General features: G+C 34.4%; 2 protein-coding genes across 2 annotated transcripts in view; both read left to right on the top strand.

Annotated features, from left to right (window-relative positions):
- The window catches only part of zgc:113442, a 15,863-nt gene extending 11,899 nt beyond the window's left edge, over positions 1 to 3,964 (top strand). The window contains 1 exon segment of the mRNA NM_001013280.2: positions 3,805 to 3,964. The gene's annotated coding sequence lies outside the window, so the exon portion shown is untranslated.
- Positions 1,473 to 16,931, top strand: orc4 (origin recognition complex, subunit 4; the record flags this gene model as incomplete). The annotated part of the gene is given in 13 exon segments (NM_213183.1): positions 1,473 to 1,556; positions 1,628 to 1,704; positions 2,234 to 2,324; positions 3,446 to 3,521; positions 5,464 to 5,549; positions 5,921 to 5,969; positions 7,873 to 8,024; positions 8,143 to 8,316; positions 12,619 to 12,705; positions 14,872 to 14,980; positions 15,105 to 15,200; positions 15,777 to 15,844; positions 16,680 to 16,931. Coding segments are annotated over 13 exon segments (1,299 nt in total). The 3' UTR covers positions 16,863 to 16,931.

The following is a 16,931-nucleotide window of genomic DNA, read 5'->3' as shown; positions in this document are numbered from 1 at the left end:
ATGTTATTTTTATAACGCATTCATATTAATTATGAAATGACATAATATATGCTTGTTTTGTTATTTTATGACAAAATAGTGCAGCGAAGAGTCATTAAAATAGTAATAGAAGACGAAATAATGATTTGTTTATGTAGTCTATGGTTATCTTCTGGCTGTAATGCTTTATTATAGTTATATATTTGTGTAGTTATGTGATTACTTAGCTATATACTTCTATCTATAGTGCTTTATTTACAGACTGCGCTTATACAGTACTATATTACTGTGTTTTTGACTGCTGGCCAAGTTTTCCTTAAGACGTGTGTCAGTTCTAGCATATTTAAGTACATAAATTCAGACACACACATATATACACAGGGCTCAACAATAAGGACTTCCCGATGGCCCTGGGCCAGTGAGCAAGATGCTCGGGACAGGAGACAGGATCGTTATTGGCCCAATCGGGCCAGTGCTGCCTTGTCACTAAAGTTTAATTTGCCTACTGTACATCTATTTGTCAATTGCATGCAAACACAGTTTGTGCTTTTAAACCTTAAATGCCACCTTTTCTTTAGCAAACATCATATTGCTTTTCGGTTTCTATTATGTGACTGGATGTTCTGAGCACATCATTTTGTTCAGTAACCTGGTAACAACAGTGAAGTGAAGCACAGTGAAGAGATGGCAACATGGCGACAACACCAAATTATAGGGCTAAACATTTGTTTCTAACATCTTATAAGCATTTACATGGGCACAACATGACAGAAAATATTATGTTTTGCAGTTTGCTGTCAGTTTAGCAAGTCAGCCCCCTGCCCTTAAATTGTTTAGAACTGCAATAAAATACCTGCACATTTTCCATACTGCTTGTTTTGTTTGCGTAACGCTTGAATTTTGCTCATTATACGTTTATTAACATTTAAAAAAATATTTAAATTCGAGATTTGCACACTTTATTTGTGACACAATATTTAAATTATGTAAAAATCGTAACCACTGGCCCAATCAGGCCAGTAGAAAAAATTCTTAGCGTTGAACTCTGATATACAGTCTAATGTCAGTTTGTGAATGTGTGTTGTCATTGGAGGTTCATTCATTCATTTTCTTTTCGGCTTAGTCCCTTTATTAATCCGGGGTCGCCACAACGGAATGAACCGCCAACTTATCCGGCATTTCTTTTACCCAGCGGATGTGCTTCCAGCTGCAACCCATGACTGGGAAACATCCATACACACTCAATCACACTCATACACTACGGCCATAATAGCTTACCCAATCCCCCTATAGCGCATGTGTTTGGACTGTGTGGGAAACTGGAGCACCCTGAGGAAACCCACGCCAACATGGGGAGAACATGCAAACTCCACACAGCAATGACTCAAACCAGCGACCTTTATGCTGTTAGGCGATCGTGCTACCCACTGTGCCACCGTGATGCCCCTTATTGAAGGTTATTCATCATTATTATTGTGTGTTATTAATGCAGAATGTGTTGTGAAAATGTGTGTGTGCAGGTGAAGATGAGCAAGCGAAGGCCAGCCGCTCTCTCTGATGTCCAGTGTGTCTCTCTGGTCTGTCCTCCTTCCTCATGTTATTCCATATGTTGTAATGTTGTGTATTGCTGATGTGTGTGTGTGTTCAGGTTCAGGAGCTCCTGCGGGAGAGATTGTGTCATCAGAAGTTGCCAGATCAGCCCATAGGCCTCGACTCACAGTACAAGTGTGTTCACTTCATTAACTATGTGTGTGTGTGTGTGTGTGTGTGTGTGTGTGAGTGAGTGTGTGTGTGTGTGTGTGTGTGTGTATGTGGGGGGGATCTGAACGCTTAACCTGTATGTGTTTGTATTGACCTGAATAGTTCCCCGTGTGTGTGTGTGTGTGTGTGTGTGGATTCCTACAGGGGTGTGTGTCTTTCATGGTGAATCTGTGTGTGTGTTTATGTGTGAACTTGAATGCTTAATCTGAGTGTGTGTATTCTAACGTATTCTTGTGTGTCAGTGGATTCTTAGTCCCTGTGTGTGTATGTGTTAACTTGAACGCTTGAATCTATGTGCATGTTTGTGTGTGTGTGTGTGTGTGTGTGTGTCTGTGTGTGTGTGTATTCTTTTCCTGTGTGTTTGTGTGTATTCCTGCCCTGTGTTTTTTTGTGTTCGTATATGTGTACTTAACCAGTGTGTGTGTGTGTGTGTGTGTGTGTGTGTGTGTGTGTGTGTGTGTGTGTGTGTGTGTGTGTGTGTGTGTGTGTTCAGGCACCTGCTGGAGCTGCTGAGACGAACTGCTGTTCATGGAGAAAGTAACTCGGTTCTCATCGTCGGTCCTCGAGGATCTGGTAAAACTATGGTATGATTTACAGACGGCTGATAAAAGAAATCAAAAAATAAAAATCAAATGCAGATATCATCATTTACTCACTCTCATGTCTTATTAAATATCTTTTACATAAAACATAAAAAAAGAAATGTATTAAGAAGGTTTATGCTGCAACATTCATTTGTCTTGTCTGAAACTGTTACCTGTTACTGTTAAAGAATGACATAATATAATGAAATAATTTATTTAGTAATTTATTGCAGTACATAAAACTAAAAAAAATAGGATTTATTTATTTTATGAATAATATATATATATATATATATATATATATATATATATATATATATATATATATATATATATATATATATTTATTTATTTATATATATATATATATATATATATATATATATATTTATTTATATATATATATATATATATATATATATATATATATATATATATATATATATATATATATATATATAAATATATATATATATATATATATATATATATATATATATATATATTTATATATAAAATAAATATATATATATATATATATATATATATATTTATTTATATATATATATATATATATATATATATATATATATATTTATATATATATATATATATATATATATATATATATATATATATATATATATAAATAAATATATATATATATATATAAAATAAATATATAAATATAAATATATATATATATATATATATATATATATATATATATATATATATATATAAAATAAATAAATATATATATATATATATATATATATATATATATATATATATATATATATATATATATATATATATATATATATATATATAATGCATGTAATTTTTGTATTTCTTCTTTGTACTTTTTGCATTCTTCTGTTCAATATGTGGCAGTGTGTTGTGTGAAAAAGCACATTTATGTGATTTTTTAATTAATTTTTTTTTGCACAAAATGATCTAAAAGACAACAGTTTTACTTTAAATTTTGAAGAAATGTTGTCAGCAGTTACAGAATAAAGCAATGTATTTATTCATTCTTTAAATCCAGATAAGCTGAGCGTTTCTATGTGGCCTTTGTGTTGTGATGTTTGCTAATGTGTGTGTTGTTTGTTGTGCAGTTGTTGGGTTGTGTTCTCCGAGAGCTCATGAGTCTGAAGGAGGTGCAGAAGAATGTTCTGCTGGTGGAGCTGAACGGTGAGATCCTGCACATCATCTTAATGTGTTATACTCTGTATTAAACATGAGCTGTGTTTCCATTCAAAGATGTGCATTAGATTTATGCGCAAAACTGGAATTAGGCCAGTCACGATATCTATTGTTTGTTGCACGATAGAATTATTAGCCCCCTGCATTATTCACCACCTTGTTTATTTATCTGTTTAATGGAGTACAGATTTTTTCAACACATAAATATAAACACAAAAATTCTAAATATAATAGTTTTAATAGTTCATTTTTAATAACTGTTTTTCTATCGTTGTCATGATGACAGTAAATAATATTAGACTAGATATTCTTCAAGACACTTCTATACAGCTTAAAGTGACATTTAAAGGCTTCACTAGGGTAATTAGGGTAACTAGGCTGGTTAGGGTAATTAGGTAAGTCATTGTATAACGATGGTTTGTTCTGTAGACTCTCAGAAAATATTATAGCTAATAATATTGACCTTAAAACGGTGTTTAAAAAATTGAAAGCTGCACTTATTCTACACAAATTAAAACAAATGAGACTTTCTCCAGAAGAAAAAATATTATCAGACATACTGTGAAAATTTCCTGAATCTGTTAAACATCATTTGGGAAATATTTAAAAAAGAAAAAAAACTGTATATTGCACCAAAAATATTGCGATTAAACAGTAATATTGGCATTTTAACACCATTTTATGTCACTTATTTTATAATGCCAGAATGACAATATAATATCATCACAATGCAAGTACAGTACACTCTCTTAAAGAACACATCATATTTCATACTTAAGAATATTTCATTCCATTAAAGTCATTTTTAACAGTTTAATAAATCAACATTGGAATCAGAATATGAAAATGCATATCCAAAATAATAAATATTTAACGTTAACAGTAAAGTGCAAGGTAAAGAGTAAAATAGGCTGCGATATATCTGCTAGCAGATCTATTTTCAGTGTTCAGACACCCACATGAAAATACCATAGTAATTCATAGTAAATACTACAGTGTTTTTAACCATACTGACACCTTCGAGGTAGAGATGTTGTCTATGTGTTGTGTGATAAGTCCATATGTTGGGATTCGCCAGTGTGGTGTTTGTTCTCCTCTAAAAAATGAGTTGCTTCTCAGAAGATGAAGACTAACTCAATGAACTGGGTGGCTAATGGAGGCGTGAGATGGGAGCGCAGACAGATGCTCAAGACAGTTCTTGGAGGGAATAATACTAGAAGAAGAATACTGAAGCTCTGTGATGACGGACTGACGGAGGGCTGAGGCCTTTAACATTTAGCAAAACAACATTTCAGATCTGCAACAATGTGAAGCTAGAAACATGGAAAGCTGCAAACCAACATTAATGATGCAAAGACCCTCAAACACATTTATATCTGATCATTATCTGTCAAAAATTACATCACAGCACGCAGACTGATCAAGCGCGTGCAGTTTATTCACTAAATGTGTTTCTATTGTAGTTTATACACACTCACTGGTGTTTTATGCGCATTTACAAAATGTTTGCTCATCTTGCCGTTTCCATTAGGCTGTAAGTGATATTCCAAAATATGCATAAAAATGTGTAGATGGAAACATAGTGTTTGTTTTACAACCTAAAGTCATGGACAACCGTGATCTACAACTCTTGAAGATCATGTATTACATCAGGCCAGATGAGCATGCTCAGATTATGATTTATTGTGCGTGTATGTGACATTTACATCTTAGTTTATGCACATTTGTTCTTATCAGATCAAAGTTTTTCCTACTCATTTGTTTGGATACGATATTTATGCACGTTTTCAACATTTATGCACATCTTGGTGTTTCCATTAAGCCTTTTTTTTAGTGCAAAATTTCAAAATGCACATAAAATAAGTGGAAGGAAACTCAGCTAGTGAAGTTTGCAGTTCAGCATTGCAACAGTCTGGCTTTCTGAATGCAGGTCTTCTGCAGACGGATGATAAAATTGCTCTGAAAGAAATCACTCGACAGCTGCATCTGGAGAACGTCGTAGGAGACAAAGTGTTTGTGAGTTTCTGATGTTATTAGTGAAGTCCTTTTTGATGCTCTATTTAAAGGGATAGTTTACCCAAAAAGGAAAGTTTACTCTCCCTCAAGTGGTTCCAGACCTTTGTGGATTTTTTCTTCTGTTGAACACAAAAGAAGATATTTAGAAGAATGTTGAAAACCATTGACTGTATTAAAAACAAATACAAGAGACATCAGTGGTTACCAGTTTTCCAACATTTTTCCAAATATCTTCTTTTGTGTTCAGCCAGAAGAAAGAAACTCTTAAAGGTTTGAAACGTGTAAAAAGTGTGTAAATGATGACAGAATTAAGTTTTTGGGTGAACGAACCTTTAATGTATTTGTGTTGTTGGTTTTTACTTGTGTTTTAGGGCAGTTTTGCTGAGAATCTGGCTTTTCTTTTGGAGGCTCTTAAGAAAGGTGAAGATTCAGTTATTTTTATGTTACCTGTATTATTATATATGATTTATAATAATACTTTATTTACTTAATTTATAATACTTTACTATATTTTGAATTTATTTAATTTTCACACATTTTCATTTATTTCATTAGTAATTAATAACTAGTCGTAGTTTGTAGTTCATTTTTGTCCTTTTTTTCCATTTTCTATATATCTATTTACTTTTTAAGTTTTAAGAATTTTAATTTATTTATCATATATCAAACTGAAAAAACATCTAATGTTTTTAATGTAAAATTGTTTTAAAAAAAAAGTGTAATCTCATTGGATTATGAAGTTATTTTGTAATATATTTTTTATCTTTAATGATCTTGCCTTTTTTTGCCATGAAATGTTGCTAATGTGTCAATAAATAAACAAGCTTAAGTTTTGGTTCTACTATTTGTCATTAAAAAAAATCCTATATATTTAGTTACTTTTTAAGTTTTGACAATATTAAGTTATTTATCATATATCAAACCAAAAACTCCTATCTAATGTATTTAATGTAAAATTTTACACGTATTTATTTATTTATTTATTTATTTTTATAATATCTTTCATTTTATATATTGCTCTTAAATCTCCATGAATCATCTATTAGTTGCTGATGTGGCCTTAAAACAACAAACAAACAAACAAACAAACAAACAAACAAACAAACAAACAAACAAACATTTAAAAAAGCATTTTTGGTTCTACCCTTATAGTACTTATTTTAATGCTTTATGCAACATGTCTTGTTTAGTTGTGCACCGTTTAACATTTTTTTTTTTTTGAATTTTTTTTTCAATAATTTTATTTTTATTTTTAATTTTTTCCAATTCCTTTTTATTATATTTTAAGTAACATGTACATACACATTTCCATGTGTCAATTCCAACACAAACCAACAAACAAACAAATGAACAAACAAACCAAAAACAAAACAAAAGGCTTCTCAGTATTTTACATCAAAAAACAATATCACCTCTATTACTAATCTTATAGTAAAACATTTCCAAATCCACCACCTTCTAAAAACAGCGTAAAAGGTCCCCAAACTCTATCAAAAATTATATATCTATTTCTTTTCATATAAGTTATTTTTTCCATTTTCATGTTTGTCACCATCTCTTTCAGCCAACAGCCTATAGTTGGTGCACATGTACTTTTCCAATTTAAAGAAATAAGCCGTTTCGCTTGTAGAATACATATATTCAAAAACATTTGCTTCATCTTTTTTAACTTGATCTCCTTGGGATATAAATGAAATAAAAAAAAGTAAAGGAGACATTGGTATAGAAACCTCAAGAATATTTTCTATAATTTCTTTCATACATTTCCAAAAGTTCTGTATTCCTTTACATTCCCATATACAGTGATACAACGTTCCTTTTTGGTCCCTACATCTCAAGCAATTATCTGGAATATTTTCATTATATTTATGCAATAAAACTGGAGTTATATCAATTATTTTTTTAAATAAACAAATGTATCCTATTTAATATTAAGTGGCCTTAACTAGTATGCACTTGCATCAAAATATTAATACAATGTACTTGCACAAGTTTGGTGGTATGTGTAGGCTTAAGGGTGGGTTAGAGTATAAGAGATGGTGAACAGTTTAAAGATGTAATTGCAGAAATTAATTACAGTAGTAATTATTACATGCATGTATTTAATTATTCATAAATACAGTGTAAAAGCATGTGTTTACACAATAAGTACACTGTAATGAATGATTAATCTCAGTGTCAGTACATATTAGTTAAGCCACTTAATGTATAGTCGGACCAAAATATCTTTTGAGTTTTTTCTAATCGTTCAAGCATCGTTCACCTGCTGCTTGCAGTCATTTATTTGATTCTAAAAGAAGGCTTTATTGTGCTGTGTTGTCAGGTGATAAGAGCAGTAGTCGTCCTGTGCTCTTCTTGCTGGATGAGTTTGATCTGTTCGCTCATCATAAGAACCAGACGCTGCTCTACAATCTGCTGGACGTTTCTCAGTCTGCGCAGACGCCTGTGGCTGTGGTCGGACTCACCTGCAGACTGGTGCGGCTTCATACAAAACAGCCAGCAGACATCTTTAATAATGCAATGATGTCTGTTTGTCAATACTATTCATGCAATGCTCTTCATTGTTGTGTGTGTGTGTGTTTGTGTGTTGTAGGATGTGCTGGAGCTGCTGGAGAAGCGGGTGAAGTCTCGATTCTCTCACAGACAGATTCATCTCTTCAGTTCTCTCTCCTTCAGTCAGTATGTGGATGTGGTTCGACTGCAGCTCAGTTTGCCTCAGGATTTCCCAGATCACAGGTTCTCCAGCCAGTGGAACCAGAGCGTCACGGTACACACAGATTCTTGTATACATGACGTACAGGGACTCTCCATAGGCATAATGCATTTTAATGATCTTATTCTTGACGTACTGGCGGGTCCAGCTTTTGTCTTGAGACTTTTGCTCTCATTCACTTCCATTTGATTTTTAGACGTTAAAAATGGCTCGTTTGTGCTGCCGTTTATTATTATTACCGTTTATTATTACAAGTCATTTCTCCCATAGAAAACAGGTCGGGATTTCTAAACAAATTGCAAAAACAAGCAAAGCTCTACACATTGAAGAATAAGGTCAATACAGTAAAAAACACTTATATTCATTTATTTATTGCATCCTACCCCGACCCGATCCATAAACCCCATCCCTCACAGAAAACCTGTGGCACCATTTACATTAAAAAAAACCTGCTTAAGGATGATTTTGTAAGCTGATTTTATATGGTTTTTGTAAAGTAATATTCTATAAAACACCACAACGAAGTCATACACATGTAATTTCATAACTTTGTGTCCCCGGAAACCACTTAAACCTGCAAACACAAACACACACAGACATACTTGAATGCATGGCTTACAGCAGGGGTGCCCAAACTCGGTCCTGGAGTGCCGGTGTCCTGCATATTTTAGTTTTAACCTCAATTAAACACGCCTGAACCAGCTAATCAGGCTAGTTTTAGGTATTAAAACTTACCAACAGGTAGTGGTGGGCAAAGCAAGGCTTCATTAAACACTGAAACAGTCGAAGCAAATGTGTCGAAGCTTCGAAATGTTTCGAAACACTACTCTAGAGTGACACCTAGTGGTCATTTTTTTAATGTATTGCACTGAAACAGCTTCAGAAAGGAACAGTTGAGCAAATTGAGCCATTAAACCACACTTTGCATGCGTCAGCCTTCAAGTAATATAGTGGAGTGGTTAAGGTGCGTGATTACCATGCAGGGATAGTGGGTTGGACTCCAGGCTGATGTTGTTTTGGAAATACCTGTTGGTTATGCATTGCTCTTGTATAGTTTTGTTTTAACATTATGTTAAATATGTCTTGTTTTGGTCTTAAAACAGGGATCTAATGCTAGATCAGAAACTGTGGCCTGAAGTTATCAAGAATTATTTATATTATTCATTACATTTTCTATTTATTGTATTTTATTAATGACTACCCAAACCCTAAACCCAACCATCACAGTACTGTAAAATTATTAATTATAGTTTTACAGTGTTATAAAAATGAAGCTATATTGAGGGCGTAACTGCAGCTGTATCCTATTTAGGCTACACAAAACAGAAACATGATTAAAATACATGAAACCATGATTTCGGAGTATTTGTACAAGTCGGGATTCGAACCCAAAACGTAATTCGAAGCACAGTACAGGGGTGATAGCGTTCCGGCACCACGCCGGATTTCCGGCGTACTGTGGCTGCGGGGGAAAAAAAAATCAGGTTCACGGATATTGATCTGTCATTTCTCTAGATTCACAGAATTCACTCACTGCTGAAAGCGCCGGATTGGTTTTTATTAAGTGCCATTTTGTGTGCTCGTGAATCATCTTTGAGTGTAGACGCCATGTAAATAAAAGATTAATTGTGTATTAGAGAGCTTTATAAATTATAACGGATCTTTGTGAGATCTCTATGAACTAAGATTAGTGACGCTTTTTAGTGATAATAAGAGGAGCGTGCTTTGCACTTTCCAGGCTATAATCCATTCAGAATTTGTATGAAACTTTCGTTTTCGGCACATATACGCTGATATGTTTTGGGAATGACATCTGCATATTTACGCTGGGTTTATTCTCGAAATAACGGTGAAGCAATAGACGGGACAAAAATATATTTCCCCCTTCTCCTTAAACAATAGTGTTTCAGCTATGAAATAGTTCAGTTTTGTATGTAGCCTAATGGCAAAGTGTTTATATTTAGTTTCATTTTTTATTCAGCTTATTTAGAAAAACGTTTGGAGCATTTTTTATTCGTTAAAAATAAGTTTTTTTTAACGAACAGCGCCCAGCGGAAGACCATCATTGTCTGTTTGATCAGTTTGCCTTCTCAGATCATCACGACTTGCCTAAAATAAAAGATATAAAACAGTTCAAGTATAAAACAATGGTAGCTTAAACGTTAAAGAATGTGTGCTATTAGGCGCATAGTTTGCTTATTATAAAGCTTGCAGGACATCGAGGCGCCAGAGCAATCACTTGCATTTTTTCAGTGGGAGCACTTTAAAGTTAAAAGCATTTAAGTTTAAAGCATTTTTACTCACAAAGTACGAGTAATACATCAAAAAACGTTACAGCGTTTTTATAAAATAAAGAAAACCAAAATTATGCGCTTTCTGTCGTCTGGTTTTTGAACAGGAGCGCTTAACAAAATGAAGCAAAATGTATATGCCTCACAGACATAATAAATATATTTATAGAAAGCTTTAAATTATTACTTAACGAAATAAAAATCGAAAACAAAAAAACTCCTTCATGTAATCCGTAAAGATGAATTTCTTTCTAAAGGCGAGTCCAAGAGATTGTCAGTCAGGATCTTTACGACACTGACTCAGAATAAGTAAATAATAAATTAAAATAATAATAAAATAAAATAATAAAAAAATAAAATAAAAAATAAATAATTAAGATATGTCCTTACTCTTTCCTCGACACATTCATTGTTATTTGTTTTTGCCGGTGCTTGGGGCGAGTTTTAGCTTATTGTGTGCGCTTGAACGCGGATTCACAGTAGCAGTTTTAACATGGAGTGACATGACATCTGACGTACAGATGACACTGGCACGGTCCGGTTTTACACTGTCATGTGTCACTCGCTAGTGGCATGTGTAGTGACCTGTGCCACTCAGAGTGTCGCGCTGCATGTCACTGCAGTGACATCGACACCCGGCGAAGCTTATGACATTAATTAACACGAGCAAAACCATATTTAATCATTACGCGACTTTTAACCTAATTTATCGCGTCGCAAGTTAGTTTATTTGCTGAGCTACTCCACGATGTTTTAATTTAAACGCATTTATTTTATGTATTCGTAGTCATACTTCCGTACGTAATATAGTCATTTGACAGTACATGTCAGTCAAATTTATTGTGGCATGCTTATGTATGGGAGGGGTTACACTTATCTGTTGTACCGTATATTATTGCATCCTGGCAGTTCCTTTGTTCCCTACAATATGGACTTCTCTATGTTTTTAATTAATTCATTTATTTTATTATTTAACTTATTTTTATTTTAAGGTATTTTAAATAATATCCTTAAAGTTATAATAAAATGCATGTTGAAAACTCATAACATTTATGCATGTAAGATAACATGTGTCATTTGCCTAATGATTTTTAAATATTAAAGCAAAGAGACTTATAAGATTAATGTGCTTATAACGTGCTTATACTGACACCTACTGGCACATGTCACAAGATCACTGACACTGGCATGTGTCACTGACATTACTGGCATGTGTCTAAAAAGAGCCACTTGACAATAATGATGATCAGGGTTACATATAGGCTGTTAATATATTTGGGCCCAGGGGCCCACAAGTTATGTGTTAAAAGTGCGTTGCATACATAGTACCCCCACCCCTACTCACCTCAGGGGCAAGGAAAAAAAGTTCAGGCTCAGGAATTTTTTCCACTATCAGCCCTGACAGTATCAGCGTGCACACGTACAGTCCACTAGGCCATATGAGATGGGAATGTTTTTGACCTTGGCAGCTAAATGAAGATTCGCCAGGTCTCGAAACTCTTTTAAGCTGATCCATGCTTTGAATCGCTTTAGTCACCTGACCAGGTGTTTCGAAACACTTTAGTCACGTGACTTGGGTGCTTCGGATCATGCTTCGGTGCAGTGTTTCAAAACACTTGCGTTTCGGGATCTCGACAGTGTCGAAACGTCAGTTTCACGTCAGCCGTCCCTACCAACAGGCGTGTTAAAGTAAGTTGGAGCTAAACTATGCAGTACACTGGCCCTCCAGGACAGAGTCTGGACACCCCTGGTTTACAGGGATTGTCCATAGGCATAATGTACTTTATACAGTAAAAACCACTTATATTTATTGATTTTGTTCTACCCCACTCCAATCTCTAAACCCAACTCTCACAGAAACCTTGTGGGAAAGGTTTTATATTAATAAAAATAGTTGGATATAATTTTGGTAAAGTAGTTTTCCGTAAACCACTACAACGAAGTCAAACACGTCATTGTACAACCTTGTGTCCCTGTAAACCACTTAAACATGCACACACAGGTCTGCTCTTCTGCTCACAGACACTCACTCATGTTTGCCGTCTCTTGTTCTCTGTGTTTCTAGAAACTGTGTGAAGATAAATCCGTTCTGGAGGTTTTAAAGAGAAGCTTCAACTCCAGTAAAGATTTCCGCTCTCTGTATTCGCTGCTGGTACGCTCAAATTCAGTATTTGTTTTGATGATAAGTCTGATGGCAAGAGTTCTTGCATGTTCTTTAATATCTTCTATAGTGCATCTTATTTAATTCTTTATAACAGGGCTTCCCAAACTTTTTTATTCCGGGACCCACCTAGGCAAGTAATTCAATCTCAAGACCCACCATGATATTTTGTTATGGAAAAATTATTATCGAAAAAAAATTTCTCCATTCAAAGCAGTCAAAAATATATGGTGTGTGGCTTTTTGTGATTTGATATGCACAAAATGAGGCTGGAAGGGCTTTTTGTGGGATGCTGGCTGTAACTCTGATCATTTTTTGTTGAAAAAGATCCTCTTATTTTTTTTTCAGAAGAGAATATGATCAACCTTTGATCAAGCCCCTGGATTATGATCAAGCCCCGTCACATCGCTGTAAACTCTACTGCTAGTGTAGTCAAAAGAAACTAAATCGCTTTTTGATCGACTACTACAAACTGGGAAAACGTCAGATAAATATGCCAATGCAGTTAACGTTATCGCTGAATAGATCTAACATTTACACATTTGCTTGAGGAAGGAATGATGGGGGTAGTTACATTACTATTACTATTTTCCATAACATCTACGCCCTTCCATAACATTAGCATTAACAGATGGCACTATAGCTATTTATTGATTAGCAATCAACGTTGGGATGTAAAAAATATGGGATAACAAATAGCTTTAAATGATAGAATACATAGCAAACATTAGAACATATTGACAATAAAATAAAAGGTTTAGCATATTAAAATCAATGGCCTATCCAGAAATTAAATAAAGCTATAAAATTTATTGCACTTTTAATTGTATTTGCATATTGATTAAAGTTACTGTAGTTATTTAGTGAAGAGCAGCTAGTGAATCTCTCATTGTGTTTTGTTTGATAACAGAGATGTTCATGTGAGAATGCACAGATCTATAATGAAGCATTCGACTACTTTAATAACTGTTTGTGCTCATTTAAGAGAAAATTAGTAGTGTTTAAAATAAAACACGCAGGACGAAGCAAAAAAAAGAAAAAGCACTTTTCTGACGGTCCCTTACTGAGAGCTCCGCTCAGTGCGAGTTCTACCGGCTAAACGCAGATAGCGAAAGCTCAAACGGAGCAGTGCTCGTTATGTCGAGCGAAAAAAAAGAAAAAGACAGCTGTGAAACACAACCAGCTTTGTCGTTTTGTAGGAAACACACTTTAGATATTTTTAGGGTAAGAGGTTTTTGAGTTATTGCCGTCAACCGTACTGGTTTTGATTCACCCCATTGTAAATATAGCTGCAACTATGTGACGTTGCGCGACCCACCTTTGTTCACTGTGCGACCCACAGTTTGAAAACCCCTGCATTATAACATGAGGATTTCACTGAATATATTCGCCATTAGTTTTAATACTGGTTTTGTATAAAGTGACAGTTTTGGACATGCAATATTATAAAAAAATATCAAGTAAAGCATATTGTGTCATCATGATAAGCGCATAAGTTCTCTTTGAACTGTTGATGATTTCAGCTCATCTATTTAATCTTAAGGCGGATTTTTACTTCTGCATCAAACACACTGACGCACACCTCTCAAAATGTAACTATGTTGCAACGACATGCAGCACAAGCTCTGTGATTGGTCGGCTTGGTAGCTGTGACGTGTGTGGGCGGGGCCGAGTGCAAACCCGATGGAGTGAGTGTTTACAAGTGTCGAGTCCCCTGAAGGAGCTCCAGATGGTGACTTTTGTTTTGTGTTTAGCTACTTGCACATTAAGAAAAAAAGAAAACACCAGCGAAGAAACTCGACACAGAGGAACATAAACACCTCACTGCCAACTAGTGTTTCAGATAAGTTATTGCAGAGCAAGACAAACAGTGCAGAAGTATAAATGCACGGCTATGCGCAAGGCAGGCACTGTGTCAAGCTGATCACTCCACGCAGAAGTATAAACCATTGTGTTTTGCATTTTATGAAGGGATGTTTTGGCCGCCTAAATAATGTATTATTTAAAATAAAAAGAAAATCGCGAATAATGAAAATAAAACGTTAACCATTAGCATTTTTATTCTTAAAAGTAGCCATGCAGAAAATGCCAGATCTGTTTTTCTCTATTCCTGCAGTGTTTTCAGCTCCTTCTTTAACTCGTGTTTGTGTGCTGTAGTTTATGGCTGTGAGTCGTGTGTCCGTCTCTCACTCTACTCTGTGTGAAGCTGATTTTCTTGAGTCCGGCCGCCTGATTTCTGCCGATTCCAAAGCAAACGTCCTCCATGGTGAGAAGAACCTGCGTTTTCTCTACAGCTTCATGATCAGGATTTTCACTTGTTGTTTTCATGACGTTTACCACAGGATCTGCAGTGATGCGTGCATTTGATTTGATTTGATTTGATTTTGCAGGTCTGTCTATTCTGGAGCTGTGTTTGATTATTGCCATGAAGCATCTGAATGACACCTATGATGGAGAACCCTTCAACTTCCAGATGGTCCACAACGGTAGCAAATCCCCAAACTAAAAGCTGCCTCTCCGACATTATTTTAGTGTATTTTAGTTTTTGGCAAATTTTTACTTCTGAAAAAAAGAAAATAATTTAATTTAGTCTTTAAAACCTCTCCTGAGCAGTTTATTCTGACATGAAATGCGCAGGACGCTGCCAGAATAGGATGCATTTTTATTATTATTATTATTATTATTATTATTTAATCTGTTTGGCTCAAGCTGTTCATTTGTCCATAAGCCAGAAATACTGTATATTTTTAAATCTGTAAATATCAAAATATTTAAAGTATTTTAATGTTTTTTTAAGCATTTTAATATTTTAGGTAAGCAGTTTTCGAGGCTGAAAAAAAACAATCTCCTTTTTATTGATTATATGAAGACATTTTTATTAATGTCCTAATTTATATTTCAAGAATAATCTGTTGCCATAAGAATGCATTAATAATTAATTTTTTTTTTTACTTTAAATGCACTTAAAAACACGTACTATCCTTTTTTTGATGCTCAATATGCATAAGGCATTTTCTCTGTGTTTACAGTATATTCATCTATAATATATTTATTTTCCTCAGAGTTTAAGAAGTTCATTCAGAGGAAATCTCACTCCATCCATAAGTTTGAGAAGCCCGTGGTGATGAAGGTCAGTTTAATGCATGAATAGTAGAACTACTGTGCTGCCCTCTAATGGTGAAACAGAGATATTACAGCGGTTTGTTTGGTTAAAGGGACAGTTCCCCCAAGACTGATTATTTTATCACTTATTCATTCTTGATTCATCCTTTCACTAATCTGTTTGAGTTTCGTTCTTCTGTTGAACACAAGATATAATATTTAGAAAAAATATCAGCTGTTTAAGCAACAATTAGTAACAATCAAATGTTCCTCATCACATTTAAAGGGACAGTTCACCCAAAAATAAAAGTTCATTCTTTATTTACTCGCCCTCAAGTGTTTCCAAACCCTAATGAGTTTTGTTTTACTGTTAAACACAAAAGAAGATAGTTTGAAAAATGTTAGAAAACCCTAAGTATTATGACTTCCATAGTAGGAGAAACAAACACTTGGATGTCAGTGGTTACAGGTTTGCAGCATTTCTCAAAATATCTTCTTGCACAAGCAGGTGTGTGATTAATGAGAGTGAATGATGACAGAATGTTTAGTTTTGAGTGAATGTCCCTTTAAGCATTTTGCAATTCAGTGTGTTCAGTGAATTACACATATGTTGTCTATTATTCAAGTTTAAGCAAAATTAATAGGTAATGCTTAAAATGTACCTTCTGGAATGTTTTTATATAAATATATATGGCGTTTGCACAAATGTGTTTATATACAGTGTGCATATATACAGTCTAAATTATTAGCCATTCTGTGTTATTATTTTTTTTCTCTTTTCAGATATTTTGCAAATGATGTTTTCATATATAGTGTGTGCTCTATATAATGTAGTCAGTAATATATATGGTGTGTGTGTTCAGGCGTTCGAGCACCTGCTGCAGCTGGAGTTGGTTCGTCCGGTGGACTCTGGAGTCTGTAAAGTCCAGCGCGAGTATCAGCTGATGCGGCTGATGCTGGAGCACGGGCAGGTGATGGAGGCGCTGCAGAGGTACCCACAATGCCCCACTGACGTCAAACAGTGGGCGCTCTCCGCCTTCGCATGACACTCACACTTTGGACATTTCCTTGTCTGTGTATAGGTTTGTTTGCAATAAAATAATTTGGTAATAATG

Source organism: Danio rerio, chromosome 6, assembly GCF_052040795.2.
Source record: "Danio rerio strain M-AB ecotype USA chromosome 6, GRCz13ab, whole genome shotgun sequence".
NCBI classification, from domain to species: domain Eukaryota; kingdom Metazoa; phylum Chordata; class Actinopteri; order Cypriniformes; family Danionidae; genus Danio; species Danio rerio.
The sequence above is the reverse complement of the archived record's forward strand: the minus strand, read 5'-3'. Positions and strand labels throughout refer to the sequence as shown.